Source organism: Ochotona curzoniae, unplaced genomic scaffold (assembly GCF_017591425.1).
Source record: "Ochotona curzoniae isolate NIBS_2020 unplaced genomic scaffold, NIBS_Ocur_1.0 contig_21, whole genome shotgun sequence".
Taxonomy (NCBI): Eukaryota; Metazoa; Chordata; class Mammalia; order Lagomorpha; family Ochotonidae; genus Ochotona; species Ochotona curzoniae.
Window position 1 is genome coordinate 4943741 of NW_024465322.1, and position 25346 is coordinate 4969086.

General features: G+C 55.2%; 1 protein-coding gene across 2 annotated transcripts; it reads right to left on the reverse strand.

The window, feature by feature from the left end:
* Positions 1–7603: 7603 nt before the first annotated feature.
* Positions 7604–25012, reverse strand: RHOBTB2 (Rho related BTB domain containing 2). Of its 2 annotated transcripts, XM_040971248.1 has the most exons (11): positions 24586–25012; positions 20747–20948; positions 20032–20135; positions 19336–19521; positions 17669–18131; positions 17083–17578; positions 16721–16839; positions 13996–14146; positions 10895–10983; positions 10202–10307; positions 7604–8774 (listed from the first exon to the last, which is right to left on the reverse strand). In XM_040971248.1, the coding sequence occupies exons 2-11, from the start codon at positions 20936–20938 to the stop codon at positions 8557–8559; spliced, it is 2124 nt and encodes a 707-aa protein (XP_040827182.1). In that variant the 5' UTR covers positions 20939–20948; positions 24586–25012; the 3' UTR covers positions 7604–8556. The 2 variants fall into 2 exon arrangements, with proteins under 2 accessions (XP_040827182.1, XP_040827181.1); XM_040971247.1 differs by having other exon boundaries at positions 17083–18131.
* Positions 25013–25346: the final 334 nt, after the last annotated feature.

Here is a 25346-nt window from a genome sequence, read left to right on the forward strand (position 1 = left end):
TCGGCTTCCGTTCCTGGAACACCTCCTTTCCCCCTCCGTCAGCGCGTCACCGCCGCCCCCCGCGTGAAATAAGTCCTCCGCACGCTCACGGCGCAGGCGTCTGGCGGCGCTCCCGGTGCCAGGCGGTGGCGGGGGAGTGTGCCGAGTGACGCAGAGCGCCTGCGCCGACGACCTGCGGCCGCGGTCTTTGTGCGGAGCGGAGCGGTTTGCTCGTGCGCGACGGGGAGCGGCGCGTGGCGCTGCTGACGGAACCACAGAGTGTGGAGAAGCGTTCTAGAGAGGCCCACGAGTGGTTTGGCGTTAGCCGCTTGTAGCCCCCGGATCGGTGATGTAAAAAAGCGTTGTTAAGTCCGTTGAAGTCTTCGCCGGATCGTTCTTCCCTCCCGCCCCGTCGTACCCGTCCGCTGCGGACGAGCGTGTGTTTAAAGGGGAAGGGGCGGGCAGGTGCAAGGACCCGAGGGTCCCGCCGCGAGGGCGGTTGCTGAACAAAATATCCCATAAGCTGGAACGCTGCCCCGCTCCAAACCGTGCCGTGTTAGAATGAGAGCTGCTCTGTAGGAGACGCTGACCAAGAATCTCATGAGTAGTCAGTCTGTGTTGAGGGAGAAAAAAAAAAAAAAAGCCTTTTCTTTAAATGGAACCTTTGGAAATGTGAAAGGAGCTGCTGGTTTGAAGGTTACCTGTTATTCCTTGAACCTAGTTGGCTGTGAGACCTCGGTTCCTGGGGGGAGTCCTAACAGGACCTAACCCTGTTTTTTGGAAAATTCATGTAAAAATCCTCATGTGGTTAGTTGGAAAAAAAGAAGTTATGGTCTACACTTGGTAGACTAGATGCTGTCACTGAGTTTCCTGGATACAGCAATTAGAATTCTGTATCAGAATCTTAATATGCACGTCAAAGGAATAGGATTGTACAAATGTGTGTAGCTGCTGGCATTTCCGGTGTGCGTTCAAGTTCGCCGGGCTGACCGGTCATTTCCCTAAGCGCCTCACGGTCAGTATTCCCATGTAATAATTACAACAATCCCGTGGAGTGTGTTCTGAGATGTTCTCCATCCTTCAGAAGAGAAAAATAAACAAATGGCCACAGTGGTAGGAGCTGACATGATTCAAAGCCAGGAGCCAGGAGCTTCTTTCGGGTCTCCCATGCAGATGCAGGGTCCCAAGGCTTTGAGTGTGGAGTGTGAGAGATCACACCAGACAATAGTGTAAGCTGTTACGTTCCAGGAGCCACTGCGACCAGTGGCAAACGTCAACAGTTATAAGCTTTCATCCTGCAATCAGATTGAGAGCCACACAGTACAAAGTTTCAGGCAGGAAGGGAGTTACCAGAGCCCGAAGTTTTCCCGTAGTTAACCCTGATCTGGCACACTAGCAGGCAGGAAGGGCCAGGCGCAAGGGGCCTCTGGAGTAATTCCCACGCTGTCAGTTGTTCTGAATGGTGGTGCAGGCAGGAGGCGCGGGTGCACTTTTCACACCTTCAGTTAACTTGACTGGGCGAGAGGAGGTAGGAAGGGCGAGTTTCCGTGCCCTGTCCACTGTCAGTTAACCTGACAGGCGAATGCGAGCCATCAATGGTGAACTGCCACTGCCGCCTCCCAGGGTCCACACGCAGGAAGCTGGAGTTGGGAGCCTCGTAGTAAAAGACCAATCATGCCAATATGGAACACAGGTGTCTTAATTTCTGGCTCAACCACTAGTCTAGGCACTCACCCCAAAGGTAGAAGTTTTAAATGTTCCTTACTAAATAAATGATAGAAAAAAAAAACCCCAAAAACCCCCACACAGTAAAGTCAAAGATTTAAAAAAAAAAATCAACTACCTTGATCTAATAAACATCTATAGGTAACTGTACCCAAAAGCTATAGAATGTCAATTATTTTTGAGCGCACATGGTATGTTTGTTAAGTTAGACCATAAATCCTGAGCCGTAAAAAAATCTTCATAAATTTAAAAGAGTTGAAACAATACGAAATACCTTCTCTAACCGTGATGAGAATGAATTAGAAAGCAAAAGCTACAGACTACATAGGAAAGGATCCTCTATTTTCTTCACAGCCCTGCCTGCTGGTCTACCCGGGATAATGGTGACAGCTAAAATCATTAATTTGGGCAGGGGACCAAGGTGAGGACTCGCTGAGAGTGAAAGAAATCTGTGACATTCTAGTAGCCCAGGAAAAGCTCTCCAGTCCACAGACCAGATTACAGCAGGAAAGACTTACCGAACGGAAAAGCTACGGTCTCAAGCAGAATTATTTGTTGTATTTTTTTTAGTTGTTAGTGGAAGCACCTAACAAAGCTGCTTTCAACCAAATCTGAAGCCTTTAGTTTGCAAAATTGGATCCATTTTGAGTTAGTGGGGTTAATATTTGCGTACAGTACCAGACAAGGTCGCAACCGCATTGTTCTGTCCGCTTGCACTTGGCTCAGTACCAATGTATTGAAAAGATGATTCTTTCCCATGGAGTGGTCTTGGCAACCTTGTCAGAGCATTTCCCGTGAATGTGTGGGCTTTTCAGACTCAGTTCTGCCCCGTTGGTCTGTGTATGCTTTACTCACAGTCTTGAACGCTGTTGATGTGTGGAGACTTGAAATGCAGGAAGTGTCGGGCTTGCTTTGTTTCCCTTCCCCATGATTGGTTTCGTTTTCCTGGTTCCCCTGCAACTCCGTATGAATTCTAGAATGGGCATGGCAGTCTCTGCCAGGAAGTCTTCTGAGTAAGAAAGTCAGAGCTCATGTCGACCCGGTAGCTCAGCTTGGAGAGTTTGTCAGTAGAACAGTGTTAAGTCAATCCGGGAGTTAATGTATTTCCATTTATTCTGACTGCATCTTTAATTTCTTTCAATCATGTTTCACGTTTATTTTGTTCATTTTATTCCCAAATATGTAATGCTGCTTTTCTGGTTACCATGAGTGGGATCTTTTCATTTTATTTTTGGATTTTATAGTTTATATCGCTTGTTTATTTTTAATGCTTTTTAGTGAGTTTCTTCGGATTTTTCTTGGTATAAGATGAGGATATTTCTTGTTTTAGGCAACTACACGGATCCATTGTGCTTAGCAAAGTAATTCAGTCCCAAAAAGACACATTTCATAGGTTTGCCCGACCTGTGGTAACTAATACACAGAGTGCAGAAAAAATGTAATCTTTATATGTGGGGTTGACGCGACAACCGAATCCTCGCCTTAGTCCGTGTTCTTCGGGAGCAACAGGTGTTTTGGTTTCTTCCTCACTATCTGTTGCTTGCTTTGGTTTGCTTTGCTTTTTCCATCATCTTATATTTTGTTTTTTTTTTTTTAACTTTTATTGGAAAGGCCGATTTAAAGAGAGAAAGATCTTCCATCTGTTGTTTTCACTCCCCAAAAGGCTGCCATGGTTGTGGCTAAACCAATCTGAAGCCAGGATCCAGGAACTTCTTCTGGGTCTCCCACTTGGGTGCAGAAGCCTAAGGCTTTGGGCCATCCTCTGCTGCTTTCCCAGGCCACAAGCAAGGAGCTAGATCAGAAGTGGAGCAGCTGGGATGAGAACCAGTGCCTGTATAGGATGCCAGCTCATAAAGGTAGAGGATTAGCCTGTTGAGCTGCTGCAGCTCTGCTCTTTCTAGCATCTTAAGGTAAAATATCAGGTGATCAACTTCAGATCCTACTTCTTCCTGAATCTAGGCGTTTACACTACAAATTTCTCTCTACGGGCCCAGTGCAGTAGCCTAGTGATAAATCCTCACCTTGCAACTGCTGAGATCCCATATGGGTGTTGTGTCCTAGCTGCTCTACTTCCCATCCAGCAGTAGAGGATGACCCAAAGCCTTGGAACCCTGCACCTGTGTGGGAGGCTGGAGGAAACTCCTGGCTCCTGGCTTCATATAGGCTCAGTTCTGGACGTTGCAGCTGCTTGGAGAGTGAACCAGCGGATGGAAGAACTTTCTCTGCTTCTCCCTCTCTCTGTAAAAATCCGCCTTCCGTCACTGTGACTGGGCACCTCTCCCTGTGGTACATGAGGGCCAAGTGTGCCTTGGGCAGGGGAGGGCTGGGCTGCAGCACCCCTGGGTTTGCTGAGGGTCAACAAATTGATCAATTACCCCAGAACAAATTGATCAATTACCCCAATGAAACTTGACAGCAAATTTCTGAGCCAAAGGAGATTGAGAGGTGGACCATGACAGTCACTTGACCTCAGAAAGATTTCCTCTTCCATGGAGCAGCATCTCAGAACTACCGGAAACACGTGATCAGAACCCTCAGAAAATGCTCCACAGGGGGACCTCGGCATCGGCTGGTGGTCCCCTGATCTCTGGGGAAATGCAGCGGCTGGGGGCTGGGCACACCCACGTGTAAGTGAGACAAGTCAGGATGCCTAGGGGGAAGGGGAGGGGAGGCTCCTGGGAAGCCAGACCTTCTCTGGTTTATCTTCTCTCCTTTTTTCCTGGGAAAAAAACACAGTTGGACACTAGCCCGTACAGAAACAGCCCAAGATTTCCCATGACTAGCACTTGAAATCATTCCACCATCCAGCCGTCATCCCAGGGATGAATGACCTAGAACTTTCCCTGCAGACATCAAGTAAATTCTACAGAATGTCTGCTCAGTAAACCGGATCCACGTGTGCGTACTTCCGGGGGCAGTAACGTACACGTGTCTGTTGACAGCATTCAAGGTGGGGGTTTCTTTTTTCTTTTCCCTAGTTCATGGCATGTTTTCATCTTAATAGAAATGACTCATTTTCCCTTGTATTTGTCATATTGTAGGGTGTGTGTGCATCTGCCTATGGCTGACAACTCTCAAGGTGCTTTTCTGATACTTTGCGTGGGCTTATGTAAGCACGCCAAGGTCACCGTCCGGATTAGGCAACTACAAAGTAAGCGGGAAGGAAAAATAAAATCTGCCCCTTGAACTCTGGTCTCCGTCTCACGTACTTTGGATAACTTGCAACTACAAAGAGATGTGTGTGTTTGTTTGGTTTTTGTTGTTGTTCTCTAAACAGCAGAGAGACAGAAAGATCTTCTCCTGCTGGTTTACGGTCCCCAAATGGCTACAACAGCCAGGGCTGGGCCAGGCTGAAGCCAGGAGCCTGGAACCCCAGTCAGGTCCTCTGAGAGGATGGCGGGGACCCAAGCACCTCCGCCGTCCTCTGCATTAGCAGGGAGTTGGAGAAGCACCACAGCCAGCAGCTTAACACGCTGTGCCACAGCACAGGCCTCACGGAGGCTGTTCTTTTAAGGGCGCTCAGTTTTTATTTATTTGTAGGTCAGTGTTTACAGGTGACGGAGAATCCTGCGCCTGAACCTTGTGTGCGGTTGGCCCATGCCCTGGGCAGTCCCACTTGGACCTCTGTCCCCTCCATGTGCCACTTCCAACCAGTGCCTGTTTGTGAACTCTGGGCTCAGCAGGGGACCAAGGACAGGGGTCTGTCCCAGGAAGGAAGTGTGGACACTGACTGCCTTTGAAGGCTGCTCAGATCTAGAGGGTTCCTCTCACTGCCCCCTGGGGTGAAGGTGGGCTCTGGCTGCGTGTGGGGGTGGCTTCTTCCCTGGAGGACCCTCTGGGTGTGTCTCATGGCCAACGCTGCACACGGGCACAGTCTTTGCTTTTTCAAGAACAGTGTGGAGTGGCTGATGTGTCCAAGATTTGAACCTGGGTTAAAAACAAAACCTCAGTGACCACTCCAGCTCTGCTCCTGGCACACTGTGGAAATTGTGGTGTTTAGGATTTTGCATCGTTTTTCAGGACACTGCACGTTCTGTGTTGCTTTGGCAAACGTGGCTCACCTGGAGCTAGAATCGCACGCCATTGCAGGCACGTAGGGAACACGGCGCTCACGGAGGTGAGCGGTCAGGAGGCCCCATCTTCAAGCTCTACACGTCTCCCTTTCCAGGTCCTAGGGGCCACTTTGTCTTCTTCCCAGAAGGCTCCTGCTCTCTGCCTTGGCTGTTACCGCTGCCCAGAACCTCAGCGGGGAGGCCCTGGCCCCCTCTTTGGGAAGATGTGCCCAGGACTCCACCTAAAGCACTGGCTCTGCCAACGTTCGCCATATTTGTTTATTGACAGTAAACTTCACAATGGTGTGAAATTGGTCCATTGGTTGTCTTTCCTCCATCCTCAGCCCAGATGGCAGGTAGCCTGGGGCAGGCCCCCCAGTAAGGCATTCATTCCGTTCAGGGTGGGGTGGTGTCCTTGCCCTATGTGCGGGGCAGGCATCCTGCCTGTGTGACATTTGTATTGATGAAACCAAGCAATAGAAGTAAGGCCGTTCGGTACAAAATACTCATGTATTTATGAATTCATGACCAAATTAAATATGAAACCTTATATAAAAACAGGTGTTTCCCCCCGCCCCATCCTTCCATCCTCTGAGCCAGCTGAGTGACGCGAGGGGAGGGGGTTCCTACAGTGTGACTTCCTGGTTCCCCTGTGTCTCTGGGCTGGCCCCGCCGCCTCCTCTTGTCTTCACTCTAAAGCACCTGTTTCCAGGGACTGATTCCACACCTCCTCTCCCTCCTGCCCTTAACTTTGGGACAGGGACACCAGCAGTCACCGGGGGTGGGAGACCTCTGGGTGGCTCTGATGAGCTTGTGGGGAAGGAGTGGTGGGTCCCTGAGGGTCGAGCTGGCCCTGGCTGCCCGGCAGTTCTGTCTTCCTCCATCCTCACCAGTGCCCCCCACTGCTTTCCCTGGCTCCTTAGGACTGTGCACTCCCTCTCACCTGTCATTCCCAAGGGGGCACAGAGGTGTCACCACCCTGTCCCCCTCTGAGAGCAGGGATGGGGCATTGCACTGGGCTGCCACCACCACTCCCCTCTAATCCTAGCATGAAGTCATACTTGTCCTGCAGAAGCTTGGTGGGCCAGCAGAGGGCAGCATACTATCAGCTTCTCAGGCTACCACCTTGCACTTGACCGCGACACAGCCACAGCCTCAGCCTCGGAGGGGTCTAAGGCCTGGACGGCAAGGATCCCCACAGGGAGACCTGCTCTTTCTCTTCGTGGTGTTTTTCCACACATCCAGGATCTGCTTTGCTTGTAGCTTTGTTGTATAACTAACCCAGATCTATCAGCATTTGGGTGGTGGGGGCCAGGCCAGGGCCCTGAAACTAAAGTTGGGGTTTCTTTTTTGAGTTCTGAGCCTAGAACTCTCCATGGATTCCTGGCCCACCCTTCACCATTGGGACATCACCTGTTACACCTCTAGAGGGGTGGAGGCTTGTTGGGCACAGGAAGCGGGACAAGGATCCGCTGAGACCTCGCTCCCGCCCCAGGGGGACTGTCCCCCACCTGTAACTCACACCAGCACTGGGCAGGGCCTGATGTCCTCCCCCTCCCCCACCTCATTCACAGAACTCTCTGCACCCTTGACTCTGCCTGACCTTTGACCCCCCCTTCCATCTCCGCCCCGGCACAGAGCACACACCCCGTGGGCTTCCACAGGGAGGTGGCAGGGAGGAACCTGGCCTGTATTCAAGAAGTCAAATGAGCTTAGAGACCAAAGTCCTTCTTACTACCCTGAAATCTTCAGCCACCAGCAAGGCAGGAGCCAGGAAGCCGTGGGGTTCTGAGAGCTGGCCCACCGGGCGCCCACCCTCAGCCCGGGCGCCCACCCTCAGCCCGGGCGCCCACCCTCAGCCCAAGGCCCTGGGCTTTTCACCATGGGGGCCTTCATTTGGCTTTATGAAAAGATGCACGCTCTGCAGGTTCTTCTGGTTTCCATTCTTGGCGGTGCGGGGGAGAAGAGAGCGTTGTTGTTGATGGTGATTTGGTTGTTGTTTGGTCTGTTTTTTTTTTTTTTTTTTTTTTGCTAATTTCACCCCACCCCATAAAAAGCAGTGCCACCCGGAGGCAGAGGAAGGGGCCCTGGGGAGCATGGGACTGCTGGGCAGACCCCAGCCCCTGCTGCTGCTTTTCCTACCCAGCTCCCAGTCCGAGGCTTCCTCCGGAAGCAAGGGAGAAGTTTCCAGTTACACTGGTGCTGCCGCTTGCAGCCTGAGAGTTGCGTGTTCTGCAGCCGGAAGGGAGGCGGGCAGGATCCGAACGCCCGGCCCCAGGAGACAGACGCTTCGAGCTGAGATCTCGGGAGACTCAGTTGCTGCCCTGACTTCTCCAGTGAGGACACGAGTTGGCTCCAGGTGGCAAGGCCCTTTGCAAAATACTCGGCAGCCCTCTAGTCCATTGGCGAAAAAGACCACCAGTAGAGCAGGCCCCTCACCGCTGCCTGGGACGGGCGCTGTCTGCGTGGCCAGAACACAGATCAAAGACACACCTGCAGGCTCTCGGACCCATTCGGCAAGTCGACAGAGCCTGGCAGCTCGGTCCCTGCTCCCCGCCTGCCAGCAGTTGTCCCCTGCCTTCCCTGGGAGCTGGGAAGCTCTGTGGGCAGTCCCCCTAGTGCAGCCCATCCATCCATCAGCCGTCCAGCTCCTCCGTGTCGGCTGCTGCTGACGGCTCTGCCCTCAGGCTCCCGGTTATCGGGGTCCCCTTGCTGCTGTCAGATGGAAGGAGTGATGCAGAAGAGCGGAGGGCAGATGGGGGCGGCAGCAGCAGAGGGGTCAGGAGAAGGCAGCGGCTTCTCAGACCACGGCCGAGGAGGAGGAGGGCGACGAGGAGGCGGCAGCGGAAGAGGGCGGTGAAGAGGGGCTGTTCCAGAAGAGCCAGCGCCGCTTGGGCTGCCGCCTCAGGTGCAGGTAGTCCTCCTTCTCCCGCTCCTTCCGGGCACGCTGGTAGTGGTCCTCCTCTTTGAGATACCACACAGGAGGCCACCGGTGCTTCTCGAAGTATTCCTGGTTTTCTGCAACAGATCGCAGCAGGGCTGGGTTAGAAGCTGCGCAGAGGGAGCAGGAGGCACGTGGCCATGGAGGGCACACCCCCGGCAGGCACCTGCTCCAGGGATGGAGCACTGCCGGCCACTCGTCCCTGTCTTTAGTCCCCTCCACAGCAGCTCGCTGTGTGTGTTACAGGCTGGGAACAGGGAGAGAGAAGAACCAGGAACAAAGCCATGTGCAGGGACAGGGCACGGGTCGGGGATGAGTGAAGTCTCTGGCCAGGCCTGGGATTCTGAGGGCAACCAGCTAGGTAGGGCTGTGGCAGGCCCCACGGTTGGATTACCTGGCCTTATCCTTGGGGGCCTGGACAGCTGTGGTGGGGTGGGAATCGGGGCTAGACTCTGTACCAAACGAAGGGAATTCTAGGACACGAGGACAGGGCTGGGTGACAACCCATCTGGGCAGGATGGCGCGGCAGAGCAAACAATCCAGGGAGCATGGGTAGCAGCCCCACGGTGGGCCAGGAATGCCTCCTGGGGAGCCCAAGCAGCTCCTGTGGGGGCATCTAGGGCCAGAGATGCCAGTTGAGGAGAGACAGAGCTGCAGGAGAGCTTGGAGTGTGTCCTGGTCAGGGAGGACTAAGTGGGGACTGTACCCACTCCTAGCTCGTGACGTCAACTTAGTGCGTCATAAGCAGCATTTAAAAAAAGTTCCAGGGGGCGGTGTTGAGTTCGATGGGTTAAGCCACAGCCTGGGACCCCAGTATCCCGGATGAGCGCCGATCCATTCCGGCTCGGGAAGACAACAGAAGATGGCTTAAGTGCCAAGGTCCTTGCCACCTACAGGGGCAATCCAGATGGACTCCCAGGTCCTGGCTTCAGCCTGGCCCAGCCCCAGGCCTTGCAGCCATTTGGGGAGTAAAGCAGTAGACAGAAGATCTCTCTCCCTCTTCCCCTTCCTCTCTCTAGTTGTCCCTTCCAAATAAATAAGTAAGACAGGGAGAGATCTTCCATCCAAACCCTTGGGCCTTTCCCCACTGCTTCTCCTAGGCAAACTGGCAGGGAGCTGGCTCGGAGGTAGAACAACCAGGACACAAATCGGCACGCAGAAGGGGTGCTGGTGCTGCAGGGAGCTGTTTTACCTGCTATGCCACAACACTGGCCCCATAAATACATCTTTTAAAAATTTCTTGCTGATAGTTCTTAAGATGTGTCCAGGGTCTGGTGTATTTCCTTCCCATCGTGTCCCGTCCAGAAGCATGTGGGAGGTATTAACTAGCCCAATGACTGCCCGCGTTTCTGAGGAAGCAGAAGCCCAGAGAGGCACTGCGAGTTCCCCTTGCTCCTCACGTCAGCGCTCTTCTGCTCGACTGGAGGTGCCCAGGGGAGGCTGTCCCTAGTCCCAAGGTCAAGTGAGACCAGGACCAACCCCCTTGGCAGCATCCGGGACTCACCTGGGGACATGGCCTTCATGTCGCGGGGGAACTTGCGGCACACGTTGTTGTAGTTGGTACAGATGTGGTGCAGGCACCAGTCGGCCAGCTGGTGGGCACAGTGGAACTGGGGGCAGAACGGAAGAGTGGGTGGTCGTGAGGCCCTGGGCTGGGGCATCTGGCCAGACACGGGGCCCCTGGGATTCTGATGATCACGTGGAGCACCCGCCTCAGTCCTTGCCCCATGTGCCCCTCCAGCTCCCGTCGGGCCAGAGCAGTCTGCCATAAGACACGACAGGCCAACACCCGTGCACATCCACAGGTCTTGAGTCAGTCTCACTGCAACTTCCTCACCTGCACCATGAAGGCCAGGATGGGAGGGATGGCCCACGTGCTTGGGGTTAAGGGGGTGGGTAGTTAATTTCAGTGTACCCCCTTGCACATGACGTAGGGCATGTTAGCACCCACATATGTGTGGGAGACTGGGGTTCCTCCCACACCCACCCCACCAACCCCTGCCCTGTGTTGGCCTGAGGCCTCCATGAACAGCTGTCTCCTAGGGGCAAGGAGTGCTGTAGCTGCTTCCTGGTACAGAGGATGAGATGTCCCCAGGGAACCCATCTGACAGGGCCCCTTCCAGCCTGCCCCACCACTGGTATCTGCAGGCACAGCCTCAAGTAGAGGATGCGGCCGACTCCTCCCCTGTCACGGTACCTGAGCCAACTCCAGGAACACCAGGACGTCGCCATCGATGTCCACCATCATCTGGGTGGCTTCCATCAGCCCGGTCACTGTGTACTGCTCTGTGACACACACAGCCAAGCCGTCAGCCTTGGACTGCAATGCTGCACCTGCAATGCCTCATGTGCCCAGCAGGGAGCACTGCAGGGCCAGGAGCAGGTTACAACCAGACTGCAGGCTGCTCCCACCAGCAGCTCAGAGCAAGATGTTCTGGGTGGGGCGTTAGCGGGGGTGGAGTGGGGTAGGAAGGTGGATGTCAGAATCCCCTGAGAGGATTTCTGAAGCTACAGACAAGGTTGCTCCAAACAGTTCGTGGAAGTGGCAGGAATAGGGAAGTGTAGTCTGCTGGAACCGAACGTTGAGATGCACACACACGGTGTCTGGTCAGGCAATCTAATATGCATAGACTCCCAACAGAAAGTCCCTGCTATGGACAGGAGAGGGCGTGAGGCTGGGATCTAACCCAGATGCTGCAATGCGTGCCTTTGGTTTTTCTTTTTCTCCCTAGTAACATTTTCCACATTTCCCAACCCTGTCCATGGAAATAAGTACCCTCCTCTCCCCGGAGTGCTGAAAGTTCCCACTGCACGGAAGCACAGCTTCCATGCCCAGCCGTAAGAAACCAGGACTCCTTGGGAGAATGAAGGGCTGATTCCAAGGACAGTGCTGGAAGGGGGTGGTGGAGACCACTGAAATTAGTGGGAACCCACAGAGCAGGCTCACTTCGAAGAGTCCTCACTAATAATTCTTAAAACAGACTAGTCATCCTCAAAGGCTAAGAGGAAACCAATTTACCTGGAAGACCACTGAGTCAAAACCCCCAAAGTCCCTCAAGCCCCCAAAGCCTGCCTTTGTGGTGTGAGCCATACTGCTCGGTGACCTGAACAGTAGCTCAAGGGGCATTCTTCCCGCTTTACAAGTTTTCCAGCAGGCTAAAGGAACAGGAAGGATTGGATTGGGAATCATAGAATTTTCAATATTTTAAGTCAGCGTGTCCTCAGCAGCTGCTAACAGCACAGCAAGAGAAAGGAACAAAAGCACACAGCCCGCACGTCTGGATGCAGATGGAAAACACCTCATGGCAGTAGTCTTCCCCCAGAGAAAATGTGCTCCTGACCTGGCCTTTATTATCCAAATGCCAGCGTGTAGGGAACTGGGCGGATAAGACGCCTGGGGTGAACTACCCCATAGAAACGCAGTCCACTAAGAGCTGCGTGCCGGGAAACCCAACGGGAGCCGAAGGTCAGGACTTTTTGTGTGTGTTTCCAGAAAATAGACTGCGTGGTGGGGGGAATGTTTAAGCGGACGAGGTACTCATCAAGAGACATAAGAGATAAACAGAAAACAGAATCATGCTGTGCTATCTGAGGATGCTCATGGGGATGATATGAAGGCAAGTGAGGAAGGAAGTGCACCCAGAGCAGCTCAGAGAGGAACACTGGCAACGGGGCTTCTCTCGGGGTGGGCAACGGGACAAGGTGGTGCAGACTCTAGGGTTGGAGGGGACAGGTGGAGGCTCTGTGTGGCTAGCCAGGGACTCATTTCTGACGGTTCGTGTATCGTTTTAGGTGCTCTGTGTAGTCATCAGCAGTGTTTAAGTTTGTACTGATGACTTGGTAGGAAGTAGTCTTCACTGGTCCTTAGCAGGTTGGACACACAGGCTTGTGGCTGAGCTTTCTGCTGTGTGTTGACCAGTGGGGAGCAGTGCTACTCCCTGCTGCTCTGTGCGCACCCATTGGCGGAATGAAGCAGTTCACCATTTTATGGCGAGCCACCCATGAAAATCACGTGGCGTGCTCAGCCGATGGTGTTGCCCATCATCTATCTGGCCAGGATGAAATGGGACTTAAAGAAACAACGTTATGCTTTCACTGCCCTTTGGGTCTTTTCTTGGAAAACTTCCGTTTTTGTATTTTTTTTTTTAAGGGAATCTGAGGCTGTGTGCCCTGGACAGGCCACATGGTGTTTGGTGGGCAGCACCACCTGGAAGGATCATTGATTTCTGCTCCTACCTCACCATCCATGTCTCATCACCAGGTTGCTGATTCCCCTCACACGTGGCCCAGTGTTGATCACCTGCCCAGGGCCCACCACACCCAACACGGGGTGCTTGCTCAGTATCTGAGGCTCTGCCCTCTGCCCCTGTATCTTCTGAACCATCGCCAGTACTGGCACCAACTCCCAAACCAACATTGACACAGATGCCAATGCCAGCGTCCACAGAAGCCAGCCAGTCCACTGGGCACACTGGTCTCAGACTGCCCGCTGCGTGGTGCCCTTGCTGCCCCAGCCTGGCTCTGCCCAGCCGGCCTGAAGGACTAGATCCATTCTACAACGTGAGCTCCGGTCCCTGTCGTCATTTCTGGGAATGAGGTGTAGGGTTGGCCAATGTTCTCTATATTTCTGGAGGAAGGAAGAGAAGCAGTGAAAGGGAGAGGAAGTAGAGAAGAAGAGAAGGAAGGGGAAGAGTGGAGAAGAGAAAAGGGAGAATTGCCACCACTACCAGCAGCAGCAGCACGGGGTACAGGTGCGGACTGGGTTACAGTCTTTGGGAACTTCAGCTTGCTCGAGTGAAACCAGGCTGAGAACATGATGCTCAGCATGTAAACACACCCAGGAGTGTGGCTCCAAGGGAGGGCCGGGGAGCCTGCCTTTTTCTCTTTTGCCAAGGTACATCTGGATAGTTATGGCATCACGCAGGGGGCCACACAACATTATCAACTGGAAAACCTGCCACCTACAGATGTAATGGATTTCAAGTCTCACTCGTGGTGGCCTTGGCGAGAGCCAAAGTTTATATAGCCTGGGGTCCAGCCATTCTCCTGCCCTGCTCTAAAGGTGACCCCTCAGATATCTCTGTCTCTCTCTCTCTCATACACACATGCCCTCGCATCTCACGCCCTCGCATCTGTATCCCATGGCAAAGCCCCGTTCCCATCGGTAGATGTCAGTTATGTAAGCTTCCTCCCCCGTGAGGAGACAGGTGAGAGATGAACACAGGATTGATCCCTCCCTGGGGCCTCCCCCACCTGGCACCCAGGACGGGGCCCCCGGGCAGCACGCTGGCCAGTTACCTGTGAGGGCAACCAAGTGTGGCAGGCAGAGGCGGTTGGCCAGGATGATGAGCTTCATGTCGTCCAGGTCGGGAGTGGATGTGAACATGCCAGTGTAGAGGTATTCCAGCACCGCCCGCATGCAGCTCTTGCTCGTGTAGGGGAATACCACCTGGACGGGCACGCAGGAGGCACAGCTCAGGGAGATGGGGACTCAGCCCAAGCAGCTGAGCACCCTTCCCTGCGCTGCGCATGTCCAAAGGCCTGGTCCCCTGGAACCACCAGCAGCTCTGAGCCCCACTTTGGCAGGCAGCACTATGAGGGACAGGACTCTTTAAGAGCTTTTCAAGGGACCTGAAGGAAGGAGATTGTTTAACACTGCCTATGATGCCAGCGTCCCATAGGAGCACTGGTTCAAGTCCCACCTTCTCTGCTTCTAATCCAGTTCCCTGCTGGTGTGCCTGGGAAAGCAACGAGGATGGCCCACGTGCTCCCTGCTCTGCACACATGAGACCCGGATGGAGTTTCAAGTTCCTGCCTTTGACCTGGCCCAGGCGCAGGCTTGGTGGCTATCTGGAGAGTGAACCAGCAGATGGAAAAACACTCTCTCCTCCTCTCTCTGTAACCTTGCCTTTCAAATAAGTAAATCAGTCTTACTCCCCAAAAAACTTGAATGTTACATTAAAATATGACTTCTTTAAAAAATACAAAGGGTCCGGGATTTTTGCCAGCATACTTCTGATGAAGTCCTTCTGCCTGGAGGGACACTTAGAGAAGCTCTTGTCACCCAGCCCTGTAGTGCTCCTGCCCCGACACATGGTGGTGGTGGCACAGCAGAAGTGGGCAGGGAGCGGGCAGAGTGTGTACCAGCTGGCTTCTCTGTGGCTGCTCTGCGCAGCTGCCCTGGGCCTCTGGGATCTCTCCAGAGCAGTGCTGCAACAAAAACTGCTTTCTCATCAGGGGCATGTCTCTCAGGGCCATGCCAGGAGCAGGCTGGAGCTTCAAAGCTGGCATGGGAGAGTACTGAGCAGTGCTGAGGGCCAGCAGGGGCCCCAGGGGCTCTCCAGTTCCCAGGCTTATGCTATGAAGACCCCAGTCCCACTGCTGCTTGGGAGAACTCAACTGGCCACCCTTGTGCGCAGCCTTCTGTTAGGACTTCTGCTCAGAAATCTTGGGATGCACACAGCTCTGAGTCACAGCAAGGCGTGGGGCTGTGGTAGGGCTCGCGTGGGGCCTCTGGTGAACACTTACTGGGGAGCAGGCTAAGTGGGATGCTTGGCAGTGCCTGCACTAAAAAGCAGCTACAGGTCAGTGTGTAAGACTGTGCAAGTACACATCTAGAGCCTCATGCTTGTGCTACCTGCAGGCTGTGTGACAACAGGCAGGTGGTCCAGCAGCTCAGAGAAGAGAAGGGACACAGGCCCAGGCCATGCTTATGGGCCTGGAGGATGGATGGGAGAGCCCCCAAGAGAGTGGCAGAGAGAACAGGGGAGCTGGAAGGGCACTGGGTAGATGGAGGGGCAATTCTATGAAGCATGTCTTTATGTCCTGTACCGAATCGGTTATTTTATTGAGCTCTGCCATGCAGAGAGAAAGATAGACACACACAGATCTGCCATCTACTTGTTTACTCCTCCAAATGCCTACACCTGCCAGGGCTGAGCCAAGGAAAAGCTGGGACCCAGGAACTCAACTCACATCTCCCACATGGGTGACAGGGGACCCCAGAACTTGGAGCCATGCACTGCTGCCTCCCAGGGCAGGCACCAGAAGCAGGAAGATGGAGTTGGGAACAGAGTCTCCCAGGCAGCATCTTTTCCACTGCACCAAATGCCTCTGTTTTCTCTATTTGGATGCTTTAACACCTTAAAGCCTTGCTGGCCAACTCACAGAGCTAGGAAAGGACACTCTGCATGGACATCTGTGGTGTGTATGCCCACGCCCTGCCCCCAACCTCCTCCATCAGACTCATACCCCAGGCCACCGTCCACCCATCATGGGGGCTCTGGTACCAGGGTCAGCCCCTGAACCCCAGAGCAGGTCAGAATCACCCAGATTAACCAGTCCTAAGCCTGAGTATCCTGTCTCACCCGTTCCTTCCCACGGAAGCCCTCTGCCTTCTGAGCAACTCTGGGGCTTTCTGGGGGTCCTTCTGCTCTTGGAGCCTATAGCCAGCTATCTTTCATGTGGCAGTCACCTCCTTATCTGTTGATCTCACTGTACAGGAGTAACAAAACTACTTTTAAAAACTGATGGCTTCAACAAAGGGGCTCCTGATGCCCCCCCCCCCCCGTCATTTCAATGTGTACCAAGGACGTAGAAAGATCCAATGTACAATGTCAACAGCCAAGAGATCAGAAGTCCCAAGTTCAAGAGTTTGGCTCTGCTTTCTACTTAGGCCAACACTTTATAGGTCACTTTACTTCCCTTTTCTGACAGGTAACTTAGGAGTGCCATGCTGGGCTTGAATGTCACGTGGGATTTCATTGGGATCATGAAAGTGAAAGTGCTGTCTACACTACCAGGCAGAGTTATTGCCATAACTCCCTCTCCTGGTTTAAGTGTAAAATCCCCTTGGCTACCAGAACCATTGCATAAGCTTCTGGGGCCATCACTCTGCAGTTGGCACAGTGCTGGGAAAAAAAAAAAAAAACCCAACAGAACTCCAGGAAATGGCAAGTGGTTTGGGCACAAGGGGTGTAGACTTCCATCTACCCTTTCCTCCCACGCCCTTCCTCAGCCTCACCTCTCTGGTGGAACTCTCCACGAACGGCCCCCCAAACATGGCAGCCATCCAGTCACAGCTGGAAATCAGCAGGGGCTTGTGTGCGCTGATGGTGCCATCGTCCAGGATGAAGGTCACGTCTGTCCGAGAGGAGAGGACAGAACGTAAGGAGGACACGGAGGGACAACATGGGCTCAGCAGCCCTCTAGAGTAAAGCTGCCGTGCCCAGATGAGCCACCTTCCTCCTAAAGCCACGAGACATGGAGGTCCCCGCCCACAGGAGCACAGCGGACAGCCACACCTCCAGAACATCAGGGGCCAAGGCCCAGCCGGAATGCTAATGGGACCCATCCAGAAGAACTGCTTCTGAGCACGGCGCCTACCTGAGAAGGTGCCTTTGGCCAAGCACTCCTTAACTCGATTGGTGCGGCGGACGTGGAAGGCCTTGGTGATCTCCTGGTTCATGAAGGCCTCATTGTTGAGGATGTTGGCCACCATCATGCGAAGGTCGAAGACCTCCAAGAGCTCAGCGATGTGGGCAATGTGCAAGAGGTCCCGTTCGTTCTCGCCCAGCTCCCCGGTATATAGGTACTTGAGCACAGCCCGGAAGGGCCCCGGCTGGATGGAGTTGTCCATCTTTACCACCACCATCAGCCGCGACTTGTAGGTCAGGGGATCCTCGGCCATCTCCTCCTGAATGCTTACAAAGGCTCGGCTCCAGGAAGACAGCACGCGACCCCTGCCCGGCAGGTACCCTGTACCGTTGCCCCTTAAGATTCCATCGCTGGTGGAGGCCCGCAGGCCGGCAGGGCCCGAGCCCCCAGCCTCATCCACACTCTCACACACATCAAAGCTGGCTGCACGGAGCAGGAAGTCCCGCCCATGGTGGTGGTGGTGATGGTGGTGTTGTTGGTGTTGGTGGTGGTGATGGTGGGGCTGTGGTTCAGGGTGGCCCCGGGGGTCATCTGGGCAGGGGCCACCTGGCCCTGAGGAGCCCCCCAGCTCCCCCTCGCTCAGGTCCATGAGGAACAGGTCGTAGAACTTGGAGGAGGAAGTGGAGAGGTAGATCTTGTGGGCAAAGATGCGCACGCGCTCCTGCAGCACCAGGATGACGTCCGCGCAGAGCGGGTCCTCGAGCAGGTGGGCGGGGCACTCGTCACTGCCAGTCGGGGGGTCGGGCACCACAATGATTGGGGGTGGCGGCTTGGGGGGCAGGAAGGGCGCCTGCAGCAGGGGCCGCTGCACATTGCGCAGGTGGGACTTCCAAAACTGCAGGTGGCGGCGTGAGATGAGAGCGGCCCGGATGGCGTTGTCAAAGACGTCCTTGATGCCAAATTGGGCCACCACACTGGTCTCGTAGTAGGGAATGCCCAACTCCTTGGCCACCTCCCGCCCCTTCTCTGGAGGGAGGATCTCATTGGGCTTGATGGGCCTGGAAAGTACAGTAAGAGAAACGGAATGTGCAGAACTTAACCTCTTCTCGAGGCCATGCCTCCTTGGCCTGCCTCCCGCCCTGCTCTTTGTCATCTGTTGAGCCTCCCAGACCCGCCACCAATCCCGTCTTCTTCTAGGAAGCCTTCCCTGTTTGAGGCCGGGCCCCAGGGACTTCCCTGTTCTCTGGCACTTAAAATGAGCAATGCTCCATGCTGAAGTGGCACATGCTTGTGTGTGGCGGTCCCTCGATACCCACAAGGGGAATGGGTCCAGGACTCACACAAATACCATAATCCAGGGCAGTGTCTTAAAGGAAATGATATTGCGTGTACACAAATGAGATTTGTGTACAACCTAGGTGCTGTACACCCTAATCATCTCTAGATTGTCTCAGATTCCTAATACAATATAAATGTTATGTAAGTAGCTCTTACATTGTGCTTTTTAGGGAAGAACCACAAAAAAAAAATTTGTACCTGTTTGGCACAGATGCAATTTTTTTCTCGCTTGAGTTGACAGATGTAGAGCCCACAGTAAGGAAGGCTGAATGTACTTAACTTATCTCCAAAAAAATTAAGACCCGGGACTGCCACCACCGTTTAGTAGGTTAAGCCTGTACCTGTGGTGCTGGCGTCCCACCTGGGCACTGGTTCAAGTCCTGGCTGCTCCACCTCTGATCCAGCTCCCTGGTAATGGGCCTGGGGAAGCATCAGAATTCTAGCCCAAGGACTGGGGCCCCTTCACCACAGCTGGAATAAGCTCCAGGCTCCTAGGTGCAGACCAGCTCTCTGGCTGTTGCAGTTCACACCAGCACATGAAGATCTCTCTGTCTATCCCTCTCTCTAACTCTGTCTTGCAAATAAATAAATTTTTTTTAAAAAGCAAAACAAAACAAAAAAAGACTCCCTCTTTAAAAAACAACTGTGAAAGCTCTTGGCGCAGTTGGCACCCACTCCTGTCTTTCCTCACAGTGCTTAACACAGTACTCCCCGCACGGGAGAAGTGTGACAGACATGTGAATGAGTGAAGGAAGGCATGAATGAACAAGCTGCTTGGCTCCCAGCATGAGCTTGTAGGCACAGATGGAAGACTCCAAGGATCTCCCTCAGGGCTGAGCAGGAGTCATGGTGATCCACTTCTCTCGCACACCCTCCTCTCCTGCCGCGCCCCCCGCCCCTGACCCCAGGCATCCGTGACCCTACCTGGCCAAAGGCCGCCGAGCTCTGTTGACAGCCTCCAGGTCGGCATAACGCAGGTCCAGCTGGCACCCGACCAGGACGACAGGTGCTCGAGGGCAAAAGTGCTTGATCTCTGGGTACCACATGGTCTTGACATGGTGCAGGGAATTAGGGTTGGCAATGGAGAAGCAGAGAACCACCACGTCGGATCTGGCAGGGGTGAGAGGGGAAAGAACTTGGTCATGGGCAGAAGGACCCTGCAGGAAGCCACCTGCCCTCAGAAGTGGGGAGTGAGGTGCAGGGGAGAGGGGTATCTCCCTACTCCAACCCCACAGCCCCACACCTGGCCAGTGGACTTGCCCTATCATCTACACAGCACAAAGTCAAGGCTCTGTGCTGTTACGTGGCATTTCCGAGATCCTGGCTATCTCATGAGCTACAAATGTCCATTGCTCACCATCTCAGGGCTCAGAGACAGCAGAGCTGGGAGTCTGACCCGGCCTGCCGACTCCACACGCCCTGCCCCTTTCCACCGCCCAGGTCAGCTGCTGGTCTCCCACAAGGGGCTGCAGTGCCATTCATTGTCCCCACTCTGCTTCCCAGATGACATTTCACGGGCTTGCTCAGTTCCTCAGTCCCACCTCTGACACACACACACACACACACACACACACACACACACACACACAGCTCCATGCCAGCCGCCAGAGCCTGCCATACCTCCCATAGGCGAAGCGGCGGTCTTTGTGGTGGTCCCCAAAGGTGTCCCAGAGACGCAGGGACACGCTGACATCGTCTACTACGTCTCGGGAGCGTTCCAGAACCTGAGGGAGGGATACAGGAGGTAGGAGCTGCCATTCTGGAGACACCCCCATTCCATACCCGTACCCTACATGTCAGCTCTTGGTGGATGCCAGCTTGCTCCTGAGGGTCCCAGGTAGGCAGAAATGGCAGGAAACTGCCGAGGCAGGGCTGGGGTCTTCTACTGTGGGCTTTGCACAATATTTTCATGCATGCGAAACCACAGCAGTCAGGAAGTGCCAAGGGCTGCTTCCATACTGACCGGAAACAGAAGAGGGCAGGCTGGGGCAGAAGGGACTTCTTCAGCGTATACCCTGCAAAGCTCTCCACTCTCTCTTAATGGTAGGTGTGTCTGACAGCTTCGGCCCTTTGCTGTTTCCTGCCAGCTTATTCCCTCCTCTCAGTACCCAACCCCAGGTTCCTCACTTCCTGTGGGGGCGAGGACTGCACAAGATGCACAATTCCAGACAAAGCTGGGGTCCCTGGTGTTGGCTTAGGCCACTGAACAGGCAGGCGGTCAAAGATGCCTGCCCCAGGAGTGGGCTCCCTCCTCTTCAGCTGCCCCCGCCCCAGCCCAGCCCTGGGAGGCCTCTGTGAGCTCTGGGAGCCATCGGAAAGGGGCCTGCAGCCTTACCTCCTGGCACACGCGATACTGGTCGATGGCCCAAACGGTGGGCACGTGGGTGGCAAGCAGCTGGTACTGGGTGAGGGTGGCATTGCAGGCCCGGGCACAGATGAGCCTGGTCTTGCCCACAGCGTTGTCCCCCACCACCACGCACTTGATGGTCTCTACGTTTGGCCTTTCATAATCCATGTCAGAATCCATTAATTGGGACCTGGCGAGGAGGAGAGAAGCAGTTGGGATGGCTTGGCAGGCAAGCCCCTTGGAGGGTCCAGGGTAGAGACAGAGCCTGTGGCTCTTAGGTGGGCAGCTCCAGCACAGTGCCAGGCACTGGAGCTCCAGGAGGGGGAGTAGGCAACTTCTGGGGCAGCAGCTCTGCAGGAGGCAGGGCCCATTCAGACAGGAGACGAGGGAGCGTATGTGTCTGTCCGCCCTATGGCCGGCAGCCTCCAGCTGGGTTCCTGGGTAGAAGATGCTTACTGAGGGTTCCACCCGCAGCCCCCAGAGGCAGGAAACTGCCTGGGAAACCACTCAATAGCTGCTCTCTCCTTGCCTGGCAAGGCTGGGGCAGCAGAACAAAACAGCTGAGAGAGGCAGAGCTAGGGCCAGGTCCCACCCTTTCCCGGCATGCCTGAGGATGGGCCCCTTAAAAATTTAATGGGCTTGTCAGGGATGAAGACGGCCGCTCTCCTGGCCTGCACAACCTCCCTGGTGGTGGGCTTCCCTTCAACCCAACCGCAGCCTCTTTTTATTTAGGTGTATGCCAGAGTTTTTCTTGCCAGCCTTCAGGGGCAGAGGAGACTTCAGGGCATACACGACTAGCTAATGGGCGTTGGACCCTCTCCACTGGGTCTCCCACTGCTTGCCTGTCCTGCTCAGCTTTGAGGCCATGCAGCGGCTAACTTGTGACCGCACACCCCCTGGCCTGTGGCCCTTCCTGTTATCTAGTCCCAGGAGGCTGTGCTCCCAGCAAAAGAAAAGGAGGTGCAGCTAGTCCTGCGCCTCCCATCTCAGCTGGAAAACCCCAGGGGCTGGCTAACTGGGCTACCAGGGGAATGCAGTTGCTGTAGAGAGCAGAGGATGGGGCACTTGGGTGAAGTGTTTGCCTCAGTTTCCTGAGGCTCAGAGGAAGAAGTGTGCCCACCCACAGAGAGTACTGGCTCGTGGGAGTAACCAGAAGGCCTTGCTCTAGTCAAATGTCATGACCATGTTTCCAAAGCTGCTGCCAGGAGGCCCCGGGCCTGAGGGGGATTTCACTGGCAGCCTCCCAGTTGGCAGCCACCCTCCTGGAGGGGTGAGAGGAGAGGCACTGGAGGCAAGCTCGGTTCTCCCCAAGGCCTTGCACCTTGCCCTGCTCCCCTTTGAGTACGCAGACACTTCTGGCGGCCAGACAACCTGGAGTCGACCTTTCCAGGCCCAGGAAGGCTGGAGGCCCAGAGGAGTCCTGGAGCACGCCCAGGCCCCCAGCAGCCAGAGAGCCAGTGGCTCCCTCCTGCCAGGCTGGAGCTGGATGCCAGCATGCAGGAATGCAGAGCCGGCCTGAGGATCCAAGTCATGCTGGCACCTGGGATCTGCGCGGCTGGACGCACATCTCCAGGCTGAGCGTGCGGGAAGGTCTCTCCAATGAGACGGCCTCCTCTAGCTGGTGCCTGCAGTCAGCTGGGATCTGGGCTCTTCTACAACAAGGCGTCTCCATTCTGCCCAACCCAGGGCCTTGACACTTTCTGAACACAAGTCAAGTAGCTGAGGGCTGTGTCAGTGCCAGGATCTGTCACCTAGGCTGCACCTTCCACTGTGCATGGAGTCCCAAAACTGGTCCCCAACTCCACAACCAGTACAAGCTGCAGGAGAAAGGTTCCGGCCCACAGAACTTATTTCTCAGGTTTCCACTCTGGCAGGGTGCAAAGAGGCCCTGGAGGAGGGCATGAGTTCCAGGGAGCCTCTGGAGAGTGGGGATAGTGCGAGGGCAGCAGCAAGGCAGTGCTGGTTCAAGTCTGGCTACTCCATGCCAGAAACACTTCATGCATGCCTTATGTCGGGTCACCTCTAGGGTGAAGCAGGGGACGGACAGCTAACAAGCAGTAGAGCAGCCAACAGCAGACCTGCTAGATCACCGCCCCGCTCCCCATCAGCTCCCCTCAAACCCCTACCATTTCTCCTTTGCCTGTGTTTAATAATCCTCGCCCACCATCTCTGGTCCCAATTGCCTGACTGGCAAACCTCACTGTCCCATCTGGGAAAGGGCAAAACACTTCACTTTTTTGGGTATCAGTCTCCCTCTCTGGAAAATGGGTATGATGCCTGCCAAATAAAAAGAAAAAAAATCTTCCCAGGTCTTGGGCGGATCTGTGCCAAGAGGGCCTGGGCTGAAAGGAAGGAATTTGTCTTCTTATGTAATGTCGCATTATATAATGCTAGGTTGCATATCTATATGTATAATGATATCTCTTTGAGATAACAGACCAGCCCAATGAAGCCAAGCAGAAGCCTTAGTTGAATTATGCCCGTCTGTAACAGGGATCTTGCCCAAAGGAAGGCGTGCCCACAGTAACACAATCATGAACTTAGAGTGCCACCTGCCCCAGATCATTGCTGGTGCACAATGATACAGCCCCTCTGTGGGCAACCCCATTGCACGGGCCCACCCCATGCCCTTCCCTCTGGCACACTCTCCTTCCATGACTCTAGACTTTTCCTCACGGCTGCCTTCTCCCCATCCCCTCCGAGCCTGCACAGCCCCATGGCTTCCGGCTGCCCCTCCCTGGGCATCACAACCCCCCAACTGGACTTCTCTTCTGCAACAATGGCAAAGCCGTCACATGTGTGCAGTCCTCTGTCCCACCACACCCAGCCCAGCCATACTCCCTGTCTCTGGCCAGTCCGGTCCAAAGCCCAGGGTTGTACTCAGATCAGGGACAACCCTCACAGGTTCCCACCCACACCCACACCCCTCCACACTTTCTTGGAAAGCCCACTCAGAAAAGGCCCCCTTTTCCCTCCCACAGACAGTGGGAGGCTGCTTCATCTGAGGCCGCCCTAGTCTGGTTGTCAAGGAAACCACAGAATCTCCCTGGGAGCCTGGCTGGTCTCCTAGCAACCGATATCCCACATCCTGCATCTCACCAAAACGTGAACAGAGAGGAAAATCCTATACATGAGGGGGAAAAAATCATGGAAGATGGATGGGAAGAGAACTGCAATGACACTGGAATTCAGGGAGACCCCCTTTCCGCCATGCACACACATCCCGGGTTATGGTCGCTGGCTTCATAGCAGCGGGGAGGGTGGGTGGGTGGGTTTAGGCGGAAAGAGGAATCCCTGTGAGGATCCAAAGGACAAACAAGGCCCTAATGAGATCCTGAACGGTCTCTACCACCAAAAATGTAAGCCTCAACACCCGAAGGAGCCTTCTCCAACCCAGGGCACTGGAGGAGCAGGGCGTGGCGGGGGGGTTAGGGGAAGGAGGTGGCAGCCCACAACCTAAGGACGCCCCTTATCCACCCCCAGCACCCAACACAGCTGCCTCCCCACACTGCAGTGGAGTTGAGCTCCAAGAAACATCTCCCGAGCTGCCAGCCCCAAACCCCCAATTCCATGGCTTTAAAACAAACACATAAAAACCCTGAAGCACTTCACCCGTTGGAACCTTCCCATGCCATACCCCACCCGGGACACGAGGCGAACTGCACACACACACACAAGGAAAAAAGATACAAGACGGCGAGGGGGAGGGGCGCGCCTCGTCCAGGCCACCGAGTCACCCCCTTCCTCCCCAACCCCGAGTCCGGCCCCGGGCCGGAGCACAGGGCAGCCGAGAGGGCGTCTGCAGGGCGACCGAGGCGTCCACTCACAGCTCTCCACGGGACGGGACGACTGCTAGCGTGAGGAACACATCTCTGTCCGCGGAGCACGCTCATGGTAGTGGGATGATGCCCGGGAACGGGGCGAGGGGTGCCAAAGCAGGGAGATGACACCGGCCCGGCGCTGCGGGGAGCGGGTGCTGGGGGCAGACAGCTGGCCGCCGCCGCTCGATCAGGAACTCCGGAGGCCGTGCGGCCCGGGCCGGACAGCGGGCGGCGAGCGGCCGCGCGGGCGGCACCGCAGCCACGGCCTCTTCCGGATCAGCATCTCGGCGCGCCCAGGGCGTCCAATGTCATGGAGGCGGCCGGGGAGCCGGGGCTGCTCGGCGCGGCCGCTCGCAGGAAGCCCCGGGACCCAAGGCCACCGCCCACCGAGACGCCTTAGCGCCGCAACTCCCGGGGACCGCTCGCGACCTCCTTTTTTCATTCACAAGAAAAAAAGCAAAGGGGATTAAAAAAAAAAAAGCACCCGGGAACGGCGTCCGTGACGGAGACCCGCCCACTGCGGCACTCGGTTGGTGGACGGGAGACAGGGGGCGGGGAAAGAGGCGGGGGGAGCCGGGGATTGGTCCAGCCGAGGCCCCGCCCCGCGTCGACGCTGCTGCCACTCCCGCGTCTTCTCTCGGCTGCCGGAGCTGACAGGACTCGGAGCTGAGGCGTCGGGTTGCGCGTAGCCGGAGCACGAGGCGTGGCCGCTCACTGGGCTCCCTCGGAGGGCTGAGGGGGCAACCCAATGCTCCCCAAAAGGGATG